This window comes from Dermacentor albipictus, chromosome 4 (genome assembly GCF_038994185.2).
Source record: "Dermacentor albipictus isolate Rhodes 1998 colony chromosome 4, USDA_Dalb.pri_finalv2, whole genome shotgun sequence".
NCBI lineage: Eukaryota > Metazoa > Arthropoda > Arachnida > Ixodida > Ixodidae > Dermacentor > Dermacentor albipictus.
The window spans coordinates 66,467,046-66,493,945 of NC_091824.1; the positions used below are offsets into that span (position 1 = coordinate 66,467,046).

The following is a 26,900-nucleotide window of genomic DNA, read 5'->3' on the forward strand; positions in this document are numbered from 1 at the left end:
GACATCAGAACCGCAAGTGGAAGGTGTTTTCATCTTAAGCCCCTTTCGTGCAAATGTTATAATTCATTTAGGGTCCGAAATTAGGACCCCTACCAGAAGTGTTTCTATTATCAAAACTTGCACCTGGAATCAGCTTACGTGCTAGCGCATATTTAAACGTGCTTGTGCATGTTCCTCAAGGACGCGAGAGGATAAGGTGGGAATGTATGCAATGCTAGAGAAGTTTTTAGGTCAGTTTACATTTATGAGCACAGAGTTATATACCAAATATACGCAATGAAACCAAATATTTCTTTCAATACTGACCAAACGTTGTATGACCAAAGCACTGCCGCCCTTTAGCAATCTATAGTAAGAATATCCGTAGAAACTTGAAGCATGCGCAATTCTGTAGAACACTACATGCAACATGAAGGAAACTTGGGCGTGTTGGCACAACTGCACTTTGTATCAACAACGCACAAAGACAAAATCACAAGAAATGAAGAAGGGAATCGTTTGTTCCGCTTCGGCTTGCGTGTTGTCTTTTTTTGTGGTCTTAAAAGAACGAGCACTACACGTACTAACCCGACAGTTATCATACAGAACGATGTTCCGCCGCATTGGTATCTGGAAAGCACTTTCACTTACCAGTCCTGCGGCCTGTGTTATGCGCTATAAACTTGTAAAGAAGAGTGAACAGACACAACGCCGAGTTTCTTCCCGTATACCGCACTATTTTGATCGTCACAGTTGAGGGCACAGCGTGCAAAGCGCAGCAGCGCGCGGGTGCACGATAAAGAATGGCCAGCAGTGAAATCCTAATTAACACGGACGGCGCGCGAGATCAGGTGCGATTTGACGACTACACGCTACGCCTTGAACAAACGCGCAAAGAGGGAAAAAAAAAAACTGTCGCCAAAAACAGCTGCATTAAAGTGAGCAATGCCATTCCGCCACACTAAAAAAAAAAAAAAAAAGGAATATCGGTGCATAGGCTTGGGCAGGTCCGCTATTTCGTGTGGCAGGAGCACTGGTGTGTAGGCGTCGCTAAGAACAAGCTAACACCGCCTTGTGTTAGCTTGTTGACACAAGGCGGGCCAGCTTGTTAGCTTGTTGACAGACAACATGCATTTGCGTTTTCCGAAACGTGACGGTTGTCTTATGTGTATTGGAGCTTTATTTCGCAGTCTTTTCAATAATCATTATCAAGAATGTCATTTGCAGGGAGTTTCGTCTCGCTTTTACTTGTCCCATGCCATCCTCTCACTGCGCACACCATCCATCTATGTTAAACCATGAAGCGAAAAACATTCGGACATTACGATGATGCGCTGAGAAGTTGTCTCGTAGTTGGCAAATCGTCGTGACGCCCCTGTGCACAAGCACTCCTATGACCCCCCCCCCCCCCCCCTTAAAGAAAGAAAAGAAAGAAAGAAAGGAATGGAGGAAAGTTATCCAAGGTTTCTTGCTGTGTACCATAATGCGTGCCATCACGGTGGAAAGAGCGCAATCTATCATTTCGATCATTTCCCCAAAGAAGCAGACGAAGAGCATCGGGGAGTGTCATAGATCAAAAGGTTGCGCATTGGGAAAACGGTGACTGACACTATGCTATTTTTTTAAGCACTTCACCCTGGAAAATTTCTCTGCCTACTTGATAGAAATTTTTTTTTACATTTCTTTTAAATTTGATGTGGACTTTTCAAACTGATGTGTGTACGTTCATTCAGGCAGGCGATTTGTTAAATTAAGCGATATACGCTTATCCTTAATTTGCTTTTGCCAGTATAGTTTTGTGCCCGACCCTTAATGTTACTAATGCTTTACGCAGAAGGAATATTCTCGCTAGTGCGTTTTCTTTTTTTACAGGCATGGTAGCAGTGATCAATAAGTAGCTACAGGAAGGTCGGAAGTAGCTCATGATACAAGGTTAAGCTGCGAGGTGAAATATGATTTTCGTAAGATACTTTAGTATTGCGGTGTAAGCAGAAGATGCTGCTTTCTCGCCCAGCATGGCGAATCGCTAGTTTCTTTGCTCGCAGGACGTTTAGGAGCAACTTAAAAATAGCGCTCGTTCTAGCTTTGAAGAATTGGACCTGCGGACCACCGTCCCGTTAGTCTGCGTTTCCGCTAGTCCGTTCCCGGGAGTCTGCGTTTAGACATCGTTCACGCAAGTAAATTTCGTTACAACTAGTTCGATTGGTTTCCAAGTCATGCATTTACATTAACAGAAAACGATGTTGCTCGAAATAAACGATCGCTAAATTTGGGACACCCCTTAGAAGAAACGCATTTTGGTCCGACTGGTTAACATTTAATTTTTTTAACTTTTTAAAGTTCACGTATTTCCTGGCGTTTTGGGGGCTGGTCACGGGAGCCGGACATTTCAATGCGCAGCGCAAGTATTTCCGCGGTATCGTCCCTGGAATACTCGAGACCGATCGACATGAGGTGATCAACAGCGAGGACCCTTCCCGCGTTCGGCGAAACACCTTTAATTTGACAACACAATCGTGAAACTTGAGCACAGCGCCAGGCGAGAATGCCGCCGGGATCTTTGATATCGTAGCCATCCTTGTTTATGTGATCAGTGCTGCCAACACTGCTACCGGATTCGGGAGTTGCGAATAGGGATGTCTTTGTTGCGGGGTTACGTCGTAGTGAAAGAAACTCTTTGTTCTTGCACAGAAACAATTTTCTTTGCGTGGACCATTCTCGGGGCTCCTCAGTATGGGGGAAAATTTTGCACTCCCTTTAACGCGTGTTCGGTAGCACATGGCGAGACGACAGAAAAAAAAAAAAAACTGCTTTGCTCACCTCGTGCGGGTAGTCGAGCCTGGAGCCAGCGACCTCACTGATAGACACTATGGCCGGTATATTCCAGGCCAGGCTGAGCTGAACCATGGCGTCTAGCGGGTCGCGCGAGGGATCCGCCTCCGCGATGTTGAGCCCGAGCCCGAAAAGGAAGCCGCGCAGATCCTCGGCTTCCGACCGGTTTTGGGAGTAGAGCGACACGCACGCCCGGTACATGGCCACGGCCTTTTCGAAAGCGCTCTGGCCTCTGTCGGGAACGTCTGCAGCGGCCACCATGGCCATGACCTTGGCGCGCGCGTCGTCGCTCATCTGCGGCCGACAAAATGATGGTGGCGTCGGAAAAGAAGGATTGAGTTCTAGTGCCACGCTCCGGGGTTTATCGTGCGTTAGGCGTTGCAGTGCTGTTCTCCAGTATTTCGGATGAAGACCCGCCTTCGTGGGCTTCTTGACTGTCCGTGGTGGTATGCTGCGATGTCACGAGTTCGCATACCGAGGGAAGCGGCCAATAGTGTAGCAACGTGTAGGGGGGGGGGGGGCGTGGCCCACGCCCCCCGGGTGCAAGGGGCCAGTGAGGGTGGGTGGTGGTGTCATATATACGTCTGAAGAAACCCTGAAATTGTCTATATTCTCGCCTTCCTAGACGACACACCGGGGGGGGGGGGGGGGGACAGAAGACCTATTGGCCCCGGGTGCCAGGCGACCTAGCTACGCCACTGGAAGCGGCCGCATTTCGATGAGGGTGCAATATAAATGTTCCTGCAGCGTCTCCACTCTAGGCGGGCCAGCTTATGAAACGAAACGTGGTGACATGTCTACTACGAAGTTACTGCTGCCACAAGCTAGACGCCTAGCTTGGCGCCAACCCTGCAAATGCAGTTCAACGAAAGTCGACAACCCAAAAGCAACTCGCCTCCAATCGCTTAACAACTTTGAGCGTCCTGTACGCAGCACGCGTGGTTTCTTTATCTGTAAGTATATCGACACAAACTTAGCTTTTCGTGGCCGCAGCTACAGCTTTATAAAAAAACCGGAGAGATAACTTTTCATCAACGTAAGCCACAGGCATAGGTGTTCATTAACAACAAGGAACCAGCATGCGTCCAGAAATAGTAGAACCTGATCATTGTTATTATTATTACATCGTAAATGCACGATGCCTTTCAATTATGTACACGCTCCTCAGTGAAACGCTCAACTACGCGTATAAAGAACGTTCGTTGTTAGAAAAACGCGGATGGTTAGACTCCTCACAGTGAATCCCCATAATCAACTCCTCAATTTGTGGAAAGAATGATCAGAGTGGGATAAAAGGAATTTTCTTGATTATATGTTTTGAGTTTTCATAAAATTGGTTAATTTATGAATTTAATAGCAATCCAAAGATTGAGTTTGCCCCTTAACTTGGACTAAAAAATAAAATAGGAGTTAGCACCTACCTGTAAAATTCACTTAGGGCACTAAAATCGGGCAAAATTTTCGTCACAAACTCGCGCAGAATACACAAAAAGAAAAAAGAACAATTAGGAATAGCACTTATGCGAAACTAGCGTACACAAGTAACATTGACATAAGCACTAGGCTACTATATAGCCGTGTGTTTCCTTTTAAAAGAACCTACAGAAATAAAAAAAAGAGACGCAGAAGCTCCTCTTGTAGTTGTCTAAGTATGTGTAAGCATTGTGCCGCTTACTCATCTCCACCCAGCCAAGTGCCATTATCAACGTCATGGAAATTGATCCGACCAGTATTAATCCTCATCAACCCTCATCGGTCGTTATCAAACTTATCGAACATTCGCTTATCATGTTCAATACCGAACATGAACTGGTCGTGGGTACTAGTGCCTTTCGGCACTCGAACCCACGACCATTGGTGTTAATTAAGGTTAAGCTAATTAACCACCGGTAATTAAGCCAAAGTTAATTAACACACTCCAACACTCTACCTTTAGTGGAAGTCGAACCAATGTCCTTTGGTGTCAATTAATGTGAATTATGGTTAATTTAATGAAGCTGTTGCAAATGCACCACTACAACTACTGAGTGGAGTATGCAATGCTTTATTGATGGTTCCGATGCTTGTTTTCAACTTGTTCTTTATTGGAACGTGCGCGGTTCTGTGTGATGTGTGGGCGATTTCAACGAATGTCTGAACTGTTGGCTTCCCTTTGCTGAGCGCGTGTAGCCTCTGTCTTATGTGGGCATAAGCCATTGCTTGCGAGGGTATGAGCCATTTGCTGCCTTATGTGACGGACAAATTTCTCATTGGGTAGGCATATAAACGTTTAAAGAATTGCTTGTGGCAGATAAGTTATTTCTAGCCACTGAGCTGAATTGCTCAAGGAAGCGGATATCGCTTCCACATAAAATTGAAATTTTTATCAAATAACTAGGCAAAATACTAATCAACTTCTTAATTTGTTAATTATGGCACATATTGCAATTTGCAAATTGTAGCCGGCGAATTCGCAAGATGTGTCCACTTGTTAAAAATTTTCAGGATGAAAGCAGTCGCCATATAATATTTCCCAAAGTGTGCGACCAAGTATATGGGCATTGAAGTTACTTACCCGCCGTGGTTGCTCAGTGGCTATGGTGTTGGGCTGCTGAGCACGAGGTCACGGGATCGAATCCCGGCCACGGCGGCCGCATTTCGATGGGGGCGAAATGCGAAAACACCCGTGTACTTAGATTTAGGTGCACGTTAAAGAACCCCAGGTGGTCGAAATTTCCGGAGTCCTCCACTACGGCGTGCCTCATAATCAGAAAGTGGTTTTGGCACGTAAAACCCCAAATATTATTATTATTGAAGTTACTTTTGTGCTTCAGTGCATAAAATTGCGGTTTGTCCAATTTTTAAACTGAACAATGGTGAATTTTTATTGCAGGTTTCACTGCACACATATCGAAACCTGCGTGATCCGCAGACGCTTTTTTAAATGGTCATGCCTTGCAAGCGCACTGGCTACAATGTCTAAAATTCATTTTCACTGTTACTTGAACACTTTTTGCATTGTGTGCATTCACAATATGTGCATTCCACAATACTAGCATTTTCCTACTGTCGTCGAGCTTTCCCTAACGAGAGCATTTTTACGTTTGACATGGGCTTGAATAGAAAAATCAGCATCTTTCGACCAATCTAGGGGTCGAAAATACTGATTGCTACATGTGACGCGTTTATATTTGTCAAACGACTAAATTCGATAGAAGACTTCCTTTATAGAGCGGAACTGTATATGGCTAGCCGATTCGTCCGTCCGTCCGTCACCTGTACGCCAAAAAGTCCTCTGGCGCAACCCCATGCGCATGCGAGAGAAAAAAAGTAAGAGAAAGAGAGGCGGGTGATTGGCTGCGCCAGTAGTGACGTCGTTGCCCTCCATCGCAAGTGAGCGCACGCGCAGCAGTTTCTCTAGGGCCCCGAAATAGGTAACCCACGCGTCATACGCACACTTGAGGAGCAGGCAGCTTTTGATCAGCAACGCCACGAGCATAATCAGGAACGAGCTCATCTACGCCATGCCGCTGCTTTATCCGGGGCACAAGAATACGCTCGCGCAGCCCAGAGCAAGCAGCAACAGCGTACCGAGGATCCGGTAGCCTACCAAGCCATCGTTTAATGAAGTGTCAGAATTAACCCAGTGATAAACACCGGGACCACATGTTTCAGCTTCGCTGGTTAACCGTCGGAACAGAGCGCTTGGGCGGTGATCTTTAGTATAGCTGAAGTATTCGCGCTTACCTGCGACATCCTCTCCTTCTTCAGTGGCGCTGCGCAGGTGAAACTGAAGAAGTCGCGGCACGGGTCGGCGGACCTGTTCACAGTGGACTCTAGGAACAGTCGCAGCTTCCGACATCCCTCGGTGTCGCATTCCTTGTGGCGGATCGCCTCCCTGGATCGCTCGTGCTTCACCGAAATAGAGAAAAATCGATACAGTGTTGTACAGTGTTTTAAGGATCCAAAGAAAAGGAAATGTCAAAGAAAGGTGGGGCCACGTCATGCGAGCGTGCCGAACTTCAGTCTGTCTACATCAAATTTCTGTATTAGGATGCGCACTTTGACGTTTTGAGAAGTGGTATTCCGAAGCATATTTGATCAATAATCATAGCCGTAGTTTCTAGAAAGGACCTCATGATAGCTTTTTTTTTTATTTCACGCCACCAAATAGATGTCTATCCAAAACTGTGGAATAATATTATCTGTTGGCTGATTTTCCGAAAACTTGTTCTTTTTTTCACCAAGAATGTTCTTTGCTTTCACATGGAATTCTTCCATAAAGTGCTTGTTTTGCTGCGATCTTGTTAGGCCGTTTGGCAGACGACCTTTTATTCACTGAACGTAAAGTAGAACCAAAAGAACATACTTTAAAATATTGTAAGCGGTACTACATGGTGTGTCATCATCGCTCCCGGGTTATTGGCTGTATTGGGGATCATCCCGGCAGTTATAAGGCAATTCTTCAAGAAATGATCTTCGCAAGAAAGAAAGAAAAGTACATAGAACATGAAAATGGAACGAAAATGCAGCTTTCACATTTATGGGACTAATTATGATCTTTAATTATTTTTTTGTCGCTCATACGAATCAAAGAGCCGACCTAAATCGTGCTGATACTTTGCGAGACAGTCAAAGAAGCATGTTTTACAATTGCTGAATTATTTTCAACGACAACCACGAGGCAGATACTTTCGAAAGCAACACGGCTACACCCCATTTTTTAACAGGGCAGATAGCAATGACACAAAACAGATTAATACTATTTCTTTACGTTAGAGGCGGGACAGGCGCAATTCGCAAAAGACAGAAGATAAATGAAGTTTACTACAAATAACCAAATCGTCAACGCCCCAGTACAGCATTGAGACAGGAGTACTGAGGTGATTGCCAGCTTGTATTACGCACTGTCAGCTCACAACCCATCCTTTGGGAATGTCACCAAGAGCAAGTACTCTATTGCATGCTCAAACGTAATATTTATTATCTGTTGTCACGACAAGCCGGAAAAAAGTAAGATAAGAATGGAGATGAGGACATTCAGAACTGAGAAGAGAATGGACATCACGACGATCAGATGGCGATGCCATCACGTTCTTTCCGGAAGGCTAGATTACCAGGTGTAGCAAATTCTCCAGTAGTTACATTGCAGAGGTTGTAGTTAGAACTGGCGAACAGCTAAGAAGTCAGAATGCAGCAGTGTGCAGTTTTCTTTCTTTTTACTGTACTAATCTGTTTGTTCACAAGGATGCCGCCTTTCATACAATTTGGCGTTGTCTACAAGACTGTATGAAAATATTTTTTTTTTAAATAATAGGCGTTGTACTAGCAGCGGCACGCCAAGACCAGTTTGCCATATACCACACTTTATAAGCCAACAGTCTTCCGTAACCACTTCATTTGATGAAACCGTTTCTTATCAAGTTTTCAAAAAAACGCGCATACATTTATTATCACCCTAAAACTAGCCTAACGCCACGTCCTTTGCTTTTTCTGCCACACAACCGTCGTGTCTCTTTCAGATTTCTCTTTTGATTGCAGCTTAAGGTTGTGCATGGTGCTATCTGACACTTCCACGGCATCTTTCAGACGCGAATGCTTTGCATTTATTTTCTTTTTCGCCGCTAGCTTTCTAATTTATAGTATCCAGTCACCGCGCACCTATTTTTGCAACCTCTGTACAGCTTTTGTTTCTCTCGAGTCATTGCTGCTGAGCTGTGTGAAAAACGGAGAAAGCGGGAAGCCTAAGTAACGCGCGCCGAGTCGGACTTTCAGACCCCTTACGCTGGTCCAAATAGGCAACGACGAATAAACGCAGTCTCAATTAAGATCACCTGACATAATTTCGAATTTCGATCACCTGAACAATTCCAACCCGCGGTTGGTTGGAACGTTTTGCGGGACCAGCGCCTATTCGAAGTTAGCATCAAAGCGAAAAACGCCGACTTCGCGCTCGGATGCGCCTATTTACCTTCGGTTGGAAGTAAAAGAAAGCCGCTATGCCCACGCTGGCGATGAGCACTATGGTGGCGGAAGCCTGCAGTCGCCTTACGGGCAGTCCGAACACAGTCGCTTCGGGCGGCACGGCGTCGGGGCTGCCTCCATCTCCTTCCTGTCAACTCGCAGATGAAGGCGGGAAAGCGCAAGAAAAAGACAAAAGAAAAACGTAAGGAACGCAAGCAAATTAAACAAACAAGCAAAGCAAAAACAAAGAAAACGTGTTAGATTGGGAAGCATGAATATTGAAACACCTGCGTAGAGCGTTTGCCGACATAGGATAGTCCGTATCGAATAAAAACACTTGAAAGGGAAAGATGGCAGTGCCTGGCGATTCCGGAAGCAACAATGCTTGGTTTCAGAAATTATAAAGGGGCTTTATAACTAATCATTAGCTTAAGAAGTGTAAAGGAGTCATCACTATCGTCATCATTACCATCATTAGTTAATTTGTATGTCCCTGAAGGACATAAATGAAATTCACCATAGGACACGCACGCACGCACGCACGCACGCAAACAAACAAACAAACAAACAAACAAACAAACAAACAAACAAACAAACAAACAAACAAACAAACAAACAAACAAACAAACAAACAAACAAACAAACAAACAAACAAACAAACAAACAAAAAGAGGAGTTCAAGTGATAGTGCAACGCCACGCCACTATGTGAACCCTGCAGAGCTTTGAGATCTGATAAAAAGTGAGAAATAAAATTTTTAAGTCCCGCTGCAGCCTTCTCAGTTAATGTGCCCCGTTTCCCCGCTAAGCAATATTGACAAGCCTACAAACGAGCCCTTTATGCGTCTGGCTTCAGTCGTATTCGTGCATGCACTCGTGCAAACGGTAACACGGTCAACGTCTCAGGTCTGTAAAACCATTTGAAGCGCAGTACATACGGATGACTGAACGAGAAAAAAAAAAAACAGGTGCGTGGTAGCAGATCATGCGAGATTGGGTTTCGCTTTTTGATTAGCTCGGTTCTTTTACCTAATATCAAGAAATCACGCATATCCACCTAAGCAAAACCTTTCCACCAGGCAACTTCTGACTGCCATATTCTCGGAGATGATAAAATAACTGAATGCGGGTTTTATTTCAATACTCGTGCTAAACCTCAAATATGCCACATGTTATGGAAGGACAAACTTAGTAGTAGGTCGTGAATTCGAAAACAACTCAAGCGAACAGAAAAAAAAAAGAAACTAACAGCACAACTAGAAAAGATCATCATTATACAAACGCAGGACATTTATCACTCTGTGAGGAGTTGTTTCTTAATTACAACATTGTGAAAGTTAATGAAATCCGTACGAGGCTGATATGTCCTTGAAAATTGTGCTGCATTTACGGTGTTGTGAGGCGCTGCATTAATACTAACTTAAGATACTCAAACTTGGTATTACAGGGACGGCAACAAACAAGCGTAGAAGCAAGCACACGAAAGAAAACGGACTCTTTACATAAAACCGAAAAGGGTGGAATACATTTTCACAGCCATTCACAATCGTTCTGCTGAGTGAATGATTTTCGTTTTGCAGTTGATGCCTCCGGATTAAAAGGGCACTCATGCGCTGGCTGTCTGATACCGTCTGGCTGTCTGACGGAAATAAGGTTGTTGCAGCAGTTGCTGTTTGACGGAGTTGGCCTTTTTTTAATACTCGCCAAAACAAACTCAACGTATCAAATATTGACGCCTATGGTACCTTTTTCATCCTCATGATATAAATGATTTTAGTTTACGGTTTCGTTGGGGATAAGAAATTACGGACCGCAGGTGTTGAGAATGCCGAAATATGATATTCAAGAAGTTACCACCAGTCCGAAAGGCAACATCGAAAATTTGTAACGTCGCTTTTGAAATGAATGCATGGAATTTTTCTGTCGTGACGGTGGAGAAATGCCGGTATCGACAAGTGAGTGTTGGCAGCGCGGCGTATCACTCCGCTGTTCAATGAACGTCCGAAGTATGCCCGGAAGTTACGGCATTTGTTGGTCTAACTACAATACCTGATCGCCAAGCGGCTTCAATAAAGCGCATATTTAAACTTACCTTCTCCTTTTCCTCAGCAGCATATTCAGCATCGTCCTTATTCGCTGCCATGTTGGTTGGTCGAATGGCTGGTTGATTTCCCTACTCGAGTGGCTCATACCCATTATGCCATCGGTTTCGTTGTCTTCTTTTTAAGTAATTTATAACAGGGTAGGTTGCGATGCGACGTACTCATCAGAAATTAGCGCGAAGGTGTTCATATCTGGATGGAAAACCTTTTATCAAAATAGAAATTATTACGTGAAGCACTGCATGATTTAAAGCGCTAGCTTTTCTTAGTTCGTTGCTCAGTTTCATGCATGAGAAATGAGCGAGAGAGGTGCCAGAAGGTGCTTCCATTGGTCAGAAGGAAGGAAGGAAATCAAATTTATTCGAGGTCCTGCAGGCCACGAGAGCGTTGGGCTCTCATGGAGTGGGCGTCTCCCATGACGGAACCGGGAGGTTGAGATTCCTGGCGGCATCGTGGACCTGCTGGACGGCCCAGAGTTGGGGAGCGAGTTCTTCGCTCCGGATTCCTTCTTCAAACTTGCGCTTGTCCTGTTCGTGGTTTATGTCAGCTTGCGAGCACGGCCACAGTAAATGACATACGTTAAGGGATCTATTGCAATTGGTGCAACAAGACTTGTCGAAGAGCTCAGGCATGTAATGGTGTAGTCTGTTTTGCTTGGTGTATGTGTCTGTTTGTAGCATTCTGAGTGTAACCACTTGAGCTCGAGTGAGCGTGCGGTGTGGCGTGCTATACTCTCTACGTTGTAGGTAGTAGTGTTTAGTGATTTCGTTGTATGTAGTGGGGGCGTCCTTGTTCTCCGAGTGGTCGGGTGAAGCAGCGTGGTATGTAAGCGCGCGCGCAGCCTCGTGTGCCGCCTCGTTAAGGTTGGGGACGTCGCCGATCTTTGGTCCTAAGTGTGCCGGGAACCAGTATGTGACGTGTTTCTTAATCTCTTTCTTTGCAACAATTCTGAGAGCCTGTGCGCAGACCGTGCCCTTTTGGAAAGCTCTGATAGCGTCTATGGAGTCGCTGAGATATGGCAAATATGGTCGTCTCGGTGAGCGCAACAGCGATCGCAATCCGTTCGTCCTGTTCAGGCTTCCTTGCGATTACCGTGGCTGCATGTCTTGTGGATCCGCGGCCGTCCACAACCGCCACTGCGAAAGCTTTTGTTTCCCGCATATGCTGCCGCGTCCACAAAAGCTGGGCGTTCGCGGTTCGCTAAGGCTTGGTTAAGGAGGAATTGTCCTGTCGCTTGTCGTCTGCCCTTGTTGTTTTCGGGGCGCACGTTTCTGGGTAGAGGCCGGAAATAACTTTTCGCTGACGTCACGAAAACCCACTGAAGGTGGCATGCCATGGTCGTCATATAATCACCGTCATACAATTGTCGTCGTGCCGTAATCGTCCTACACTCGTCATCCCATCGCATAACGGCGACTGCCAAGGCAGTCGCCGTTATGCAATCATCATCATTTCGCAATTTTCATTTTGTCGTCGTCGCACATCCGTCATTATGCATGCGATGTCGCACCATCGTCGCAATGCCGTCGTGGTCATTTGAGCGTCGTCGCTCCAGCTTCGTCATACGATTCTCGTCCTACTGTCGCCATCGTGCCGTCGTCGTGCAATCCCTCGGCATCCCATTGTGTTCAAGCCATCGTCCTCACGCTGTCGCCTTCATGCCATCGCCGTCGTTTCAGGACTCCCTATAGTGCCGTGCCGTCTTCGCCCACATGGCTCCTGCTGCGCCAGTGTGCGCTTAGAACGCCGGCGAGGACTCGAGCATCGGAGCGTATATAATATTTTAAACCAGAAGGCTATAACTCATTTTTTTACACTGAAAAGTTATGGGTGAAGCAAGACATTCAGAACCCCATTGCGATATGCCGAGTTTGAGACCGGTAGCGAAAACGCCTAGTCCGCACCATAGCGAACGCTTAGCGGTTCGCTTTACACACTCGTAACCGTTATCTTAGTTTTCTTTTCTTTTAAGTTGCACATTTCTGTGTAGTCGATAGTTTGTCGAAAAGCGTCAAGTTGCCAAGCGGTCCTGCACCGCATTTCTTTCTGTCAGGAGATTATGTGATGGGTATTCTTTCTCAGGCCAGGTGCGTGGTAACTCTTGGTTTTGTTTGTTTTTCTATTGTTTCCCATTTACTGACGACGCATATTCTCTATGAGGGACTGGCCAAGACTCGCGCAAGATTAGATAAACGCATTTACCATTCACAATACAACTGCAGAAACATTTTGCCGTGTTGGTGATGATGATGATGATGATGATGATGATGATGATCCTTCATTACATGGCCCGTGTACTCAGAGTTGGAAATTGGCCAGGAAGTCAGTCAAGATGAATGAATGGTAACATTTAAAAAAATACGAACAAGATTCATTCAACAATTCAGACTCGGGAAAAATATTCTTCTTCTTCTTCTTCTTCTTCTCATTGCTATAATGAATATTCTTATTATTACATTAGAATACTTAGACACTGCGTGGAAGAGAAATAAAAAGGGCACCATGCATACAGCCTTAAGGAGAAGGGAAAGGCGCTGCACACACGTCACAAGCAAACATAGAAGGATTACTGCGACAATAATGTGTTGTGGTTTAAAACAATGCCACCGGAGCGTTGATCGTCGTGTATCAGCATAGACCTACATACCATAAAGCTCGTCGTGAAGCACAAAGCTTATCATAAACGATAAAGATGTATATGAGGCGCCGTGCACCAGCATCTGGGAGTACTAATGCGCGTGGCGTGCAGCATGGCTTGGGCTTTGGTGCGCGTTTTCGTAATGCCCAGCTGGCCCAGCTAGCCTGGCTTCGCAGAAACATTAAACCTTGGCTCTTTGCATTTTCTTGAGGGCCAGGGCAAAGTCTGAAATCCCGCGGCCCCTGCAACAGAAAAGCACCAATAGCCCAACAATTTCGCTTGCTCATTTCAGTTCAAAAAACGAGTATCATAGTTTTCCTGTGGCGCCGAATTCACTCTCGGAACTTTGTAGCAGGGTGAACAAAATAACACGTGTCCTCACAACAGGCGGTTAGCGAAGACAAGCCTGTAATGTTGTACATGCGTACATGCTGATCCAATATCAAAGGCAACCTTTATTCTGCGTTCAAAGAGTGACCCCTGCAAATAAGCAAGTGTAAACATCGCTTGCTGTAGTTTGTTGCACAATTCTTGTCTTGAAGAACCTCCGCGCAAATTTCTCTTTAATTGAGTGCAAGGACACGGAAACTTGCCGGTTCTAAACTAAAAGGCTGACATTCTTTTCATATTGACGAGTCGTGGAGACGCCTCGTCTATCAACAATATGGTATGTTGTAGATGTTGTATGTGGCGAAACTATGTGGATTGGTATCAAATCCAGTAAAAACGCAAGAAGTGGCATAGTCTGCCGAGTGCCTAGCTTGCAAAGCCAAAGTCTGCAAAGTCTGCCGAATCTTCGACCATGCAAGAGTTGGTGCATCACATCAACGGATGTCGAAGTGGTACCTTGTTAATTAACTGCGTTTAAGCTGATAAAGATACTTTCGTTATAAAAAAAAGGCTGCCTTCCTTTTACTCCTCGACTTTATTTTTTGACAGCCAGCTGGGCCCTTGGCGAAGAGACAACAACGGGCTCATGCAACGTGCGCGGGTTGTTGCCTTTAGTTCCCGTATTAGGAGACAAATTCGTCCCAATACCACATTGTTCAAGGCCGGATTAGGTCATCTGAGAACTGCGAGCTAAAGCGCAAATTTGCTCGTGCAACTATCCACGCCCAGTGCGCGTAAACTTAAGAAAAACCTTCGTGATTCGCTTGTTGGAATGTTGTTGCATCATCCAGAGCTACATGTGAACCTAGTTATGCAGATTGAGGCGTTTCATATTTATGTGAGTGAGCCTACTGTGCAGAGTTTATTTTTAGAAATAGAAGATCTTTCTTTGTTTTTGTATCTGCAATTCCGAAACGCTTAAAGACTGGGAACTTGTCAAACTCTCTATGAAGCTTTTCTTTTTCACAGGCTCCTGTGTTTGTATTTCCGATGTAGCGCAAATAAACATTGATTGATTGATTGATTGGTTGATTGATTGATTGGTTGATTGAATGATTGATTGATTGATTTGGGTGTCTGAGTGAGCGAGTGAGTGATTGAATGAATGATATAATGATCGACTTAAATACTGGGGGAGCAAAGGAAAGGAAAGCGGAAATTAAGGAAATATTATTTCTGTCTTAATCTAGGTTTGCGCATAAAAGTATGTAAGGATTGGATGGCTTGTTAAACGAATCACGATTCTGGAGGGCTCAGACAACAACTAGTGGGAACGTAGAAAGTACAAACACAATTTATAGGACCTGCCCTTACTCCACTTAATTCAATTTGGCAGCTTAATGCTGCCTGTTCCCACATGGTCAGCCACAGATGCTGATAAATACCCGCAAGTAAGTCTGGTGGGAAATCACGAAGTCACATGCTCTTTGCAGCAAAGGAAAGAGAAACAACAACAACAACAACAACAACAACAACAACAACAACAACAACAACAACAACAACAACAACAACAACAACAACAACAACAACAACAACAACAACAACAACAACAACAACAACAACAACAACAACAACAACAACAACAACAACAGTACAGTATGGTAGGAAATCACGAAGTCACATGCTCTTTGCTGCAAAGGAAAGGGAAACAACAACAACAACAACAACAACAACAACAACAACAAAAAGACCACGGATATATACTTCGGCAGCACGGCCTGTAATCAAAGAAGCTTTATTTGCAAGTGCCCTTTGCTATTGGCCGGCCGCCTTTACTAACATTATCGCATTATCTTCAGCGTAAGGATGGGCTGGAATGTGCTCTTACGAAAAATCGCAGCCTAAGAGACTTTTGTGACTCTGAGTACCGGCGTGTATCACAATTGCAAAGAAAATAGAGCAGGCCTTTATTAGAATTTTGAATAATCTACCAGCTGGCAAAAGCAGTACATAAAGCTTGCCATGGCCGCGCTCTTAACAAAGAAATATGTCTGAGTCATCACTGATTAATCCAGCCAGCGCCGATGTAGTGTAATGATTTCTTCCACCCGATTCTAGGCATTTCATATCAACAACCGTTCACGACCAGCATTAACGTGAATGGAACGTCACTCGAACCACTGATGAAGTGAAATGGAATGGCATTGAAATAAAATTGTTAATTTAATCTACCCATCGTTCGTGCCTGGCGGTATCAGCCGAACAACTTCCACGGCTCTTCCTTTCTATAAATCAAGCCCATTACCAGAAGGAAGGACAACTGCTTTCACGGTAAAGCTGGAAAAAGTTAATGAAGTAACGAGACGTTTGCATGTGCGCCAGCCATCGTTTTGGAAGTTGTGAACAGGGAAATATTTCCTCAGCCTTTTGCGCTATCTTCGCCGTGAGGTGTCGAAGCGAGAGGAGCGCCACCATCATTTGCATCTGTAAGTGTTCGGAATCTTCGACCGTCATCGCGCAAATTATCGCGCATGGAACAAGGTCCTCGTGGAATTGTTAGCTTCTCGCGATCTTGAACAAAAGGAAACGCACAAAATTTGAGCTTACTCACAAGTCGCCGCTCACTGAGAATAGTTCATTGTTAATCGCCTTTGCGATTAACCCGCGCTATTCTCATAGAGCGTATGCGAGGATGTCGGTTGTCGAGGGCGACAGTGAACTAGGTGGCGTGACGAAACTGCAGAAACTTGCAGACATAGGATGGTGCCATCCGGCACAAGACAGGGGTAGTTGGGATCGCTGGGAGAGGCCTTCGTCCTGCAGTGGACATAAAATAGGTGGCGGCGGCGGCTGCTGCTCATGGCGATGGCGATGATGAGGCTGATGTTGACGCTGCTACTGCTGATGATGATGAACCTGTATCAGTAATCGTAGAATGCACAACTGTGGTGTTTGCAGCAGTTTAACGGAACTTGTTGGCAATTCTTAGCATCGGAAAGTGTTACGCCTTACATTCAGCGACCTCACGTGCGCGTCAGTCATAGAGAGACAAAGAGCTAGCAATACGTGACCCGCCGTGGTGGCTTAGCGATTATGGCGTTGCGCTGCTGAGCAGGAGATGGCGGAATCAAATCACGGCCCCTGCAGCCGTATACCGATGGGGGAATGAAAAAAAAAAAAAAGACGCCTGTGTATCGTGCATTGGGCGCACGTTAAAGAACTCCAGGTGGTCAATATTATTCCGGAGCCTTCCACTGTGGCGCGCCTAATAAGATCGTTGTTTTGGAACGTAAAATCCAATAATATTAATTTTAACGAGCGACACGTAGCCTCCAGCATTCGTACCTAATGATTGGGTTAGCTTAGCCACTAAGCGGCAAAGAGCTGCGGCAAAGCTAACATTCAATAGCCTTTGGGAGAAAACTAACTAGCAGGAGCAGGTGATCAGTAAAGGGTCCACCGGCCCCATTCGCCACCTCCACTCACGAGAGGAACCTCACCTGCACAAATGCAGCTTCGCCGGCACACATGTCCGCGACTCTGCAAAGCACAGAGTTTAAGGCATATATATATATATATATATATATATATATATATATATATATATATATATATATATATAGATATAGATATATATAGTCATATAATGAGAAGCCAACAAACACTGACACCAAGGACAACATAGGGAAATTGCATGTGCTTAATAAATGAAATAAAGTAATGATAAATTAATGGAAATTAAAGTGGATGAAAAAACAACTTGCCGCAGGTGGGAACCGAACCCACAACCTTCGCATGTCGCGTGCGATGCTCTACCAATTGAGCCACCGCGGCGGCGTTTCCCCATCCACTTTCTTGGGTATTTATGTGTACTAGTAGAACCCTGGGAGTGTTAGCCAGCGCCCCCACTCACAGACCTTGGCGGCGGACGTGGAACGTCTTTTTTGCCGCAGGTGTCACGAGAACGTGATCTTTTCGGGTGAAGGCAGCTGGTCAATAAACCCACATATGCTACCTGAAGGCATCAATGTTGCCGGAGTCGAGACCCTCGTTAAGTAATAAACGAGAAGAGAGGGGGTTAACCGAGGGACCCGATATTTATTAGTCATATAATGAGAAGCCAACAAACACTGACACCAAGGACAACATAGGGAAATTGCATGTGCTTAATAAATGAAATAAAGTAATGATAAATTAATGGAAATTAAAGTGGATGAAAAAACAACTTGCCGCAGGTGGGAACCGAACCCACAACCTTCGCATGTCGCGTGCGATGCTCTACCAATTGAGCTACCGCGGCGGCGTTTCCCCATCCACTTTCTTGGGTATTTATGTGTACTAGTAGAACCCTGGGAGTGTTATGATATGCCTTCAGGTAGCATATGTGGGTTTATTGACCAGCTGCCTTCACCCGAAAAGATCACGTTCTCGTGACACCTGCGGCAAAAAAGACGTTCCACGTCCGCCGCCAAGGTCTGTGAGTGGGGGCGCTGGCTAACACTCCCAGGGTTCTACTAGTACACATAAATACCCAAGAAAGTGGATGGGGAAACGCCGCCGCGGTAGCTCAATTGGTAGAGCATCGCACGCGACATGCGAAGGTTGTGGGTTCGGTTCCCACCTGCGGCAAGTTGTTTTTTCATCCACTTTAATTTCCATTAATTTATCATTACTTTATTTCATTTATTAAGCACATGCAATTTCCCTATGTTGTCCTTGGTGTCAGTGTTTGTTGGCTTCTCATTATATGATAATAAATATCGGGTCCCTCGGTTAACCCCCTCTCTTCTCGTTTATATATATATATATATATATATATATATATATATATATATATATATATATATATACTCACTATCACCGAAGATTATTCATAATCAAGCACTGTTTAGAAATGTTGCCTCAAACCAGGTACATAAATAAAAGACAGGAGATTCAAGCTTAAATAATGTTTACAACTCCGCGACTCCGCGCCAAGTAAACACCTGTCACAATTCTGTATGCTGCAGCAGCAGCTCGTTCAACCTGGACAAATAATACGCTTTAGTTTACTGCCTACGAGAAATTATTAAATGGATTTAACGAGTTTTGCAAACTCGCATTCCAAATTTATTAATATAATTCACAGTGGTGTATACCATGTAATTTTGTTTGCTTCACCGTCCCGATAACTAAAGCTTACAGAATTGTAATATTGTTTCTGAATAGCTTGTGAAAGAGTTGCAAACCTAGTGTTTATTTTAAAGGTGTTTCATTTTTCGGCAACATTTTCAAATTGGTCAAATGTATGAAAAAGTCTGCCCCAGCAACCGGTAGATTTACCTCTAATTACATCTTTGAAATTGCTTTTGTAGACGCCGAAGAAAATCACTTTTTCCTTGCTCCATATTTAAGTAGAAGCTCCAAAAGTGAAGCGTCTTCCTCATTCTGATGGCTACTATTGTAATACGCACCATGATTCATATTTCATTGTATTCATATTGTTATGCTCTTATTTGTTCGATGCTCTCTCATCGCATTGTATTGTTGACGGCGTTATATTTGTACAATCAGTAACCTACCCGGAATTTGACATAAAGAATGGGGAATTTGTGGGCAAATAGCTAATAAAGAGGGCGTCCACCTTACATGATATAATTTAATATAAAACAAGTATTGATGAGCGAGTCAGCTTTGACATCATACCCACTAGTAATATATGGGAAGAAGACGGCAAAGCAAAACAAAATGGCTGCATACTTGTGGGGCCTTGCAGAATTGTAACTCAATTTCCAATGAAGCAGTTTCGTTCGAGCAAGTGTACGAATAACTTCAGTTGCTTGTGATTGCATCACGTACTTTAAAACGTTGCCCGTATATAATTGGTCTGCTTGAAACTGGGCGCGATTTTTCCAGCCGCTCGTGAAACTCATTCACATGTGCTCTGTGCACCTGAATACGTAATTTATTGCAAAGACCGTAATTAACCCAAATATCTTGAATATTGCCTAAATATAGCTCATTACGTACCTCTTATTTCTGCAAAATGTAGGTTTTATCTAATGTTGAATTTTTTGGGAACGCTCTTGCATTGATGCCTTAAGGTAGCATGTGTGGGTTTATTAACCAGTCCTTATTATTATATTATATTATGAGTAATATTATTAGTATTATATTATTATCTTATTATTAATCAGGCCTTCCCGAAAAAATATCATGCACACGTGACGCCTGCGACAAAAAAGGATGTTTCGCATCCGCTGTCAAGGCCGTGAAGTGCAGCGCTGGCTAACACTCCCAGGTTTAGTTCAAGTAGATAAAGATGAATAGCTCCGAAAGTGGATGGGAAAATGGCGCCGCGGTAGCTCGATTGGTAAGAGCATCGCACGCGTAATGCGAAGACGTGGGTTCGTGTCCCACTTGTGGCCAATTGTTTGTTCATCCACTTTCCTTTCCACTAATTTATCACTTCTTTAATTCGAAAAATAAGTACATGTACTATCTCCTGTGCTGTCCTTGGTGTCTTCGTTTGTCGGCTTCTTGTGGTTTAGGACACTAGGAAACGTATAGCGTAGTATGGTCATAAAACTATTTCGAGATGTTCAGAAAGCAATACTTTACAAAGGTTGCATTAGATCCGTATGCATTTAAGTTCGCTCACAAGTTTGCCGTAGCATTCCCCCCTTTTGGCTTAATTTGGATTCGGATGCCAGAAGAGCGCGGCTAAATTATTAGCCACTCATAAGACTTCCCTGTAACACTCCGGAGCACGTAAACACGTAATTTATTGCAGAAACCACAATTAGCCCATACATTTGAAGTTTGCCTAAACATTACCGAAAACTTGTGCCTTTATTTCACCAAATATAAACAAGGTTTCTTCTTTAGTTCAACAAGAACACCATAGAAAGCAAGAATATATTAAAATAAGGAATGAACGAAGGTTTAGTAATTATTTTGAACACTTTAAATGAAGTCAGGGACGGCATTCCACATATTTTCATGGAATCGACACATGCCGTCTTCTACACTTAATTTAGGACTGTAAGAAACACTGCGGATAACGACAGCATATGACACATTGGAGCGCTTGAATAAGGAACTTTCTATATAGGCTGTAACCAACCAACACAAGTGGCAGTATATTTATCGTCTGTCAATCATGACATGCTTACTACTTCTACGAAATATAAACTATGTGCTTCGCATACTTCACCGAGAAGACGAAGGAGAATCAACTGCCTGACCAGACACCACATAAACATAATGAGAAGGCCAGTACGCAGTAATTGTTTTCAGAACACATAATTAGTTCACACACTTAAATCTTTCAAGACACGTTACAAATAAATTTCTCATTAGGTCCGGCAAATATAAAATTTCTGCCTTTTTACGTCTTCCCAGGGCCGTGAGGAAAATTTGCAAGCGTTTATTGTAACCCATCTAAACTGGCCGAATACGAGGGCTTAGTAATTTTTGTTTAACCTCTAACAGACAGACGCCCTTAACAATTTTTCTTCGAAATTTCGCTAGCATTCCACACTTTTCCTTAATATGTAAACTTCGCGAGGGGTCCACTTAAAAAAAACCATAAAAAGAGGCATATAACGTTTTTAACCGCTCCTAGTCACATTAACAGATTCGCTCTAATAACAACCAAAACATAATAAAGGAGGCAAAGAAGCCGTCACACTTCAAGAAAACCACAGCAAATTATTCCTATGCTACATAAGTTAAAGACCAAGCTCCCATATTCGGTTTCTCATAAGGTTACTCGTGTGAGAGCTCCGATATTGCCGACTGAATAACAGATTTTTCTATTTACACATTTATTCACTAATTTCTCCATCGCTTTAACGCCCTGAAGCAATATCTACTCGTGAACGACTCCTTAGTGAAAGGAACCGGATATCGTTCGTCCCGTTTGTGTTCTTTACATTTGCCTAAATGTAAGTGCCCCATGAGTGCCTTCACTTCAAATTAATTGTAATGCATCCAGTCACTAACAGCAGTCAAACCGACAGCCTTCTTGTGTTCACCAGCCGAACTCAATAACCACAGAGCCACGACAGCCTGGTCAAGACACGAAAGAAGAACTGCAGAGACCACCTGGATTTGCACATCACATTTACAAACAATAATCTCTTTTTATTTGAACTTTACTATACCCTTCGATGTTTCGCTAGAACTGGTGTGAGTTTATTTACAAATAGGTGGCACGAGGGCGCTGGAGAAATATACGCTTAAGGTTGAAGAAAATGCGGCTAAATTGTCTCAATTCCCAATCAAAAATGCTAGCGTACAGCTCCTTGGGCGCACAATAAAAAACCCAACGTCACCAAAGTAATTCAGTGCGCACAAAAAGCGTCTGTCATAGCCTTTGGGTTCCTTTGGACATTAAAAAAACTAATTGATAAATTGATTGATTGATCAACTGATGGATCAAATCCATCCATCCGTCCATCCGTCCATTCATCCATCCGTCCGTCAATCGGTCCATCGGTCCATGGGTCCATCCATCCATCCATCCATCCATCCATCCATCCATCCATCCATCCATCCATCCATCCATCCATCCATCCATCCATCCATCCATCCATCCATCCATCCATCCATCCCTCTGTCCGTCCGTCCGTCCATCCATCCTTCCATCCATCCATCCATCCATCCATCCATCCATCCATCCATCCATCCATCCATCCATCCATCCATCCATCCATCCATCCATCCATCCGTCCGTCCGTCCGTCCGTCCATTTATATGACTGACTGGCTGACATTAAGTCATATCAGTATCATTATCAATATTGTCACTGCTTGTCTTCCACCAATATTATAGACGTATCCTGCTTACGCGTACTGCATATAATTGTCGCTTCCATCCGCTTTGAATCGCAGAACATCTTGAAGGTGAAGATCAACTACGGGCCCCGCTGGGTGAGCCGAATTGGCCGTATTCAGCGGCGACATACACCAGTAAACATAAAAGCTACCTACGAACAATGTAGCGTCGGTGGTGTGCTATAGGTGTTTTGAGACATCGCAACCATTAAGAAAAATACAACAGAAATTTTGAGAATTGCCTACTAATGCCTAAGCATTCTTTGGCTTGGCTGGCACTTCACTTTTGCTTGCTCATTTAGCTCATGCATATCTACTCATCAGTAACAATCATCTGGTATTGCACTATATTTAACGATGACATGTGTCAACTTGGACAATTATGCATTTATTTTGCAGCTCGTACCAACTGATCCAAAACGCTGTCACAACCGTCTTCTTTTTTGCCACTATACAGTTTTTTTATTTTCCTTTTTTATTTTACATTTCTGTTACTATCTTGAAGCGACGACGGCTACGTAACCAGGTTCTTTTTCTAACGCTGCCAATCATAACGATTACACGTGTTAACTTCTTTATTTTCCTTTTTTTGTTACGACCACGACGCGGCTACGGAGACGTAACCAGTTTATTATTTTTTTTTCGAATATAGTGTTTCGTGATTCGAATCCCGGTCAGACAGACAGACAGACAATGAACTTTATTTGATCCTGAGGAGCTTCAGCGGAGGCCCCTATCGGGGACCCGCGGAAGCCACTGGCCGCGTCCAAGTCGGGGCAGGAACGCCGTGATGTTCCGCCCTTTCTCGGGCCCTCTGGATTGCCTCTAGTTGTGTCTGGAGCGATGGGCTCCGGAGTGCCTCTTCCCAGTCGGCTTCGCTGGAGAGAGGGCCGTTAGGTAACGCGGGGCATTGCCAGAGCATGTGCGCTAAGGAACAATAGATCTCATTACAGTCCGGACAGCTCGAATCGACGTCTCTGTAGATACGGCTGAGAAAGCCCAGCGAAGGGAATGAGCCCGTCTGGAGCATTCTAAGTAAAACTGCCTGAGACCTGTCTAACTTCGGGTGAGGAAGAGGATAGGCCCTTCTGCTAAGCCGATAGTGAGATGTTATCTCGTGAAAAGTAAGGAGCGGATCGTTCTGCTGGATTTCATCCTGTCCCCATAAGGCCTCCATGCCGCCGCGGCGTGTTAGATCTCGCGCACGGTCATGGGCAAGCTCGTTGAGGTTAGGTATGTTGTGATGAACGTCCGCACCCATATGGGCGGGAAACCAAGAGATGAAGTGAGTGCCAGGGTTTGTTCTCTTTTCCAGAATGGAGGCAGCCTCGTGGGCTAGGTTACCCGATTCGAAAGCTTTGATGGCCGCTTGTGAGTCGGTGAAAACGTTGGTGCGCGAGGGGTCGGTCATGGCCAGGGCTATGGCGACCTGTTCCGCGACTCCACTTGAAGCAAACCTAACCGACGCCGAGGAGCGTAATTCCCCTTTGCCGTCAATGATTGCCAAAGCGAACGTGCTAGAGTTGCCGTACTGAGCCGCGTCGACAAAGACAGTCGAATCCTGATTCTCACTGGCCTTCTGTAAAATCGCCCGTGCTCGGGCTTTTCGTCTCCCTACATTGTATTGCGGGTGCATATTCCGAGGGAATGGGCTGACCACAAAGGTTGCCCGTGCCTCCCTGGATAAGGTGATTTTCCGTTCATTGAGTATTCTTGGAGCCATGCCGGCCTCGTCTAGTATGCGTCTCCCTGCCCTGGTTGACGAGAGCCTGACTACCTGAGCGGTGACCTGCGCTTCGATCACTTCATCAATGTCATTGTGCATACCGAGTTTGTTTAACCTGTCCGAGCAAGTGCTTACTGGTAACCCCAGTACCTTTTTTATGCTCTTGCGCATGAGAATGTTCAGCTTATTCTTTTCGGTTTTGGTCCAGTTAAGGGCCGAGGCTACATAGGTGATGTGGCTCATTAGGAAAGCGTGATGGATCCTGAGGAGGTTGCCTTCACTTAGTCCCTTCTTTCGTCCGGATACTCTAGCAACTAGTCTTAGCATGCTCTCGGTTTTCGCCGTGATGCGCGTGAGCGTTTTGGCGTTACATCCACGCGCGTCAATCAGTAATCCTAGGATTCGGATATAATCGACTTGAGGAATGGGCTGCCCGTTTCTCGCAAAGAGGGATATGGGAAGTTGGTTTAGGGGGGTGAGCCCCCGAACACCTTGCCTGGCTGGCCTGTAAAGTAACAATTCAGATTTGTTTGGTGATAGTTGGAGGCCTGTGTCTTCCAGGTAGGACTCCGTTGCGTCTAGGGCTGATTGTAGCGAGTGCTCTACCTCTGCAAGTGATCCTCTGGGGCACCAAATCGTGATGTCATCTGCGTATAGCGAGTGGCTTATATTAGGAAGGAATTTGAGCCTTTCTGACAAGCCCTTCATGACTATGTTGAACAGTAAGGGGGAGATGACTGCTCCTTGGGGAGTGCCTCTGGCCCCTAGCGCGAACTCATCTGACTTGAGTTGTGCAATCCTGATGGTGGCTGTTCTGTTCATGAGGAATGATCTAACAAAAGCCTGAAACCTTGCTCCCAGACCTAGGCTGGCCGTGGCCTGCAGGACAAATCGATGAGATACAGTGTCAAAGGCCTTGGTCAGGTCAAGGGCTAAGATGCCCCTAACATCCCTAGTGCTGTTATCGAAAATGTGCTTCTTAAGGAGTAGCATTACATCCTGTGTGGAAAGGCCGGGCCTGAAGCCGACCATGTTGTGCGGGAACAGTTCGTTGCGCTCTATGTAATCCGATATCCTGTGCAGGATCGCATGCTCCGCTACCTTGCCTACGCAAGAGGTTAGCGATATCGGCCTTAGGTTGTCAAGGTTTAGGGGCTTACCCGGTTTCGGGATAAGCACAACCGAGGCCGCTTTCCACTCGTCCGGGACGCACCCATTCTCCCAAGTTTGGTTGACCTCTTTCGTGAGCAGCTCAATTGATCCCGGTCAGAGTTATTTTTTTTCTAACGCTACCAATAATTAATTATTACGCTATTATAACGATGACATGTGTTCATTTGACCAAGTATGCAATTATTTTGCAGATATAAGGCGTCACAGGACGGGCAGATCTTGCTGGGGTACTCGCCAAAGAATGATGCATACATATCAAGGAAATGCTTTTTATGTTCCTGCCCGATTGGAGGGGTAATGTTTAAATTATGGCTGCAGCCACACGGGCGTGGGTGCCACACAAGTGTTTGTATCTTGAACAATCACCGCTCTCACCTGGCACGATATTAAAATTTCTTTGCTCGGTTGTGAACAGCTCGTGCGCGTACTTTCCACGTTTGTGAAAACAAAACGGAGAACTTGAGAATGGTGCCACCTGTGTTATAAGGCCCCTCACCAAGTTTGGACATTGGAAACAAGCTGATTGTGCGCCAATCACGTGATGACGATTGTTCTCGCTATATAGGGCTAGCTCGGGAGCTAGTTGATTCGTTGGTTCTGGATTGCGGTGAACGTTCATCGTGGCCTGTAGCGCCGCGCATATGCCGGGACAAGAGCGATAACAGAGAAAGCCCGCGCTTAGTCGTAATCTGAAATGTGAGCGGCTATACGTGTTGTCTAGCGCATGATATATCCCGCCTACAGCACATAAATAGAGCTGCGTTATTCCAGCGAAACGGAAAAACGCAGAGATTTCACTGTAAGTGGGCCGAATAACAAAGAAAGGAAAATATTAAAAAAATGAGAAGAGGGGGTCGTGACGTAAATATCACGTGGGTCTCGGCTTTGATGTGAGAGAAAGCAGTCGAGGAATGTCGCTTGCTGATTCGCGCCAACGGGGAGAGAGGGCACCGGCTGGACCATCGCCCCACCTCCGCAAAGCTTTTCCTGGACTTTGACCGTCTTCACCGCTAAACCATCTTTGAAGAATTCCTTAGGTAGAACGTCCAGAGCCCCGGTACATTACAGCATCAACTGCGTAAAAAGATTTGCCGCGGCGTCTGGTGAGGCCCTCTGTAAAATGTAGCGATCAGTGAATTCGTAGCTGCACTCGCAGGTATAGGTTGTTCCAATATGCTGGCAGTTTTCATGAAGGTAGAAAAATGACACACTTCTTCAGTTAAATAACGTCTACAATACTGCAATTTAGGCGTTCAATGGAATCATTCTCGCTCATAGCAAGCATAAATTATTCCTTTTTAATTGTTGCACTTGCACGGAACCCATTATTTATGTATTGTTTTTGTTTGCGTCTCTAAT

General features: G+C 44.8%; 1 protein-coding gene and 1 non-coding gene across 7 annotated transcripts in view; one reads left to right on the top strand and one right to left on the bottom strand.

Moving 5' to 3' along the window:
- The window catches only part of LOC135897617 (neprilysin-1-like), a 58,241-nt gene extending 40,542 nt beyond the window's left edge, over positions 1 to 17,699 (bottom strand). For 3 of the 6 annotated variants that reach the window (XM_065426302.2, XM_070538071.1, XM_065426297.1), the window contains exons 1-4: positions 10,846 to 10,943; positions 8,762 to 8,902; positions 6,538 to 6,702; positions 2,800 to 3,105 (exon numbers count right to left, since the gene is read on the bottom strand). In XM_065426302.2, coding sequence (XP_065282374.1) covers positions 2,800 to 3,105; positions 6,538 to 6,702; positions 8,762 to 8,902; positions 10,846 to 10,896 — 663 coding nt within the window. In that variant the 5' untranslated portion in view covers positions 10,897 to 10,943. Of the gene's footprint in view, positions 1 to 2,799; positions 3,106 to 6,537; positions 6,703 to 8,761; positions 8,903 to 10,845; positions 10,944 to 17,323; positions 17,364 to 17,587 lie in introns of those variants that run through there. The other 3 variants (XM_065426300.1, XM_070538072.1, XM_065426301.1) reach the window with 3 other exon arrangements.
- A 2,458-nt stretch (positions 17,700 to 20,157) lies between these two features.
- TRNAT-CGU (transfer RNA threonine (anticodon CGU)) lies at positions 20,158 to 20,230 on the top strand. The gene has a single exon. It is a non-coding gene; the product is annotated as a tRNA-Thr (tRNA).
- The last annotated feature ends 6,670 nt before the right edge of the window (positions 20,231 to 26,900 follow it).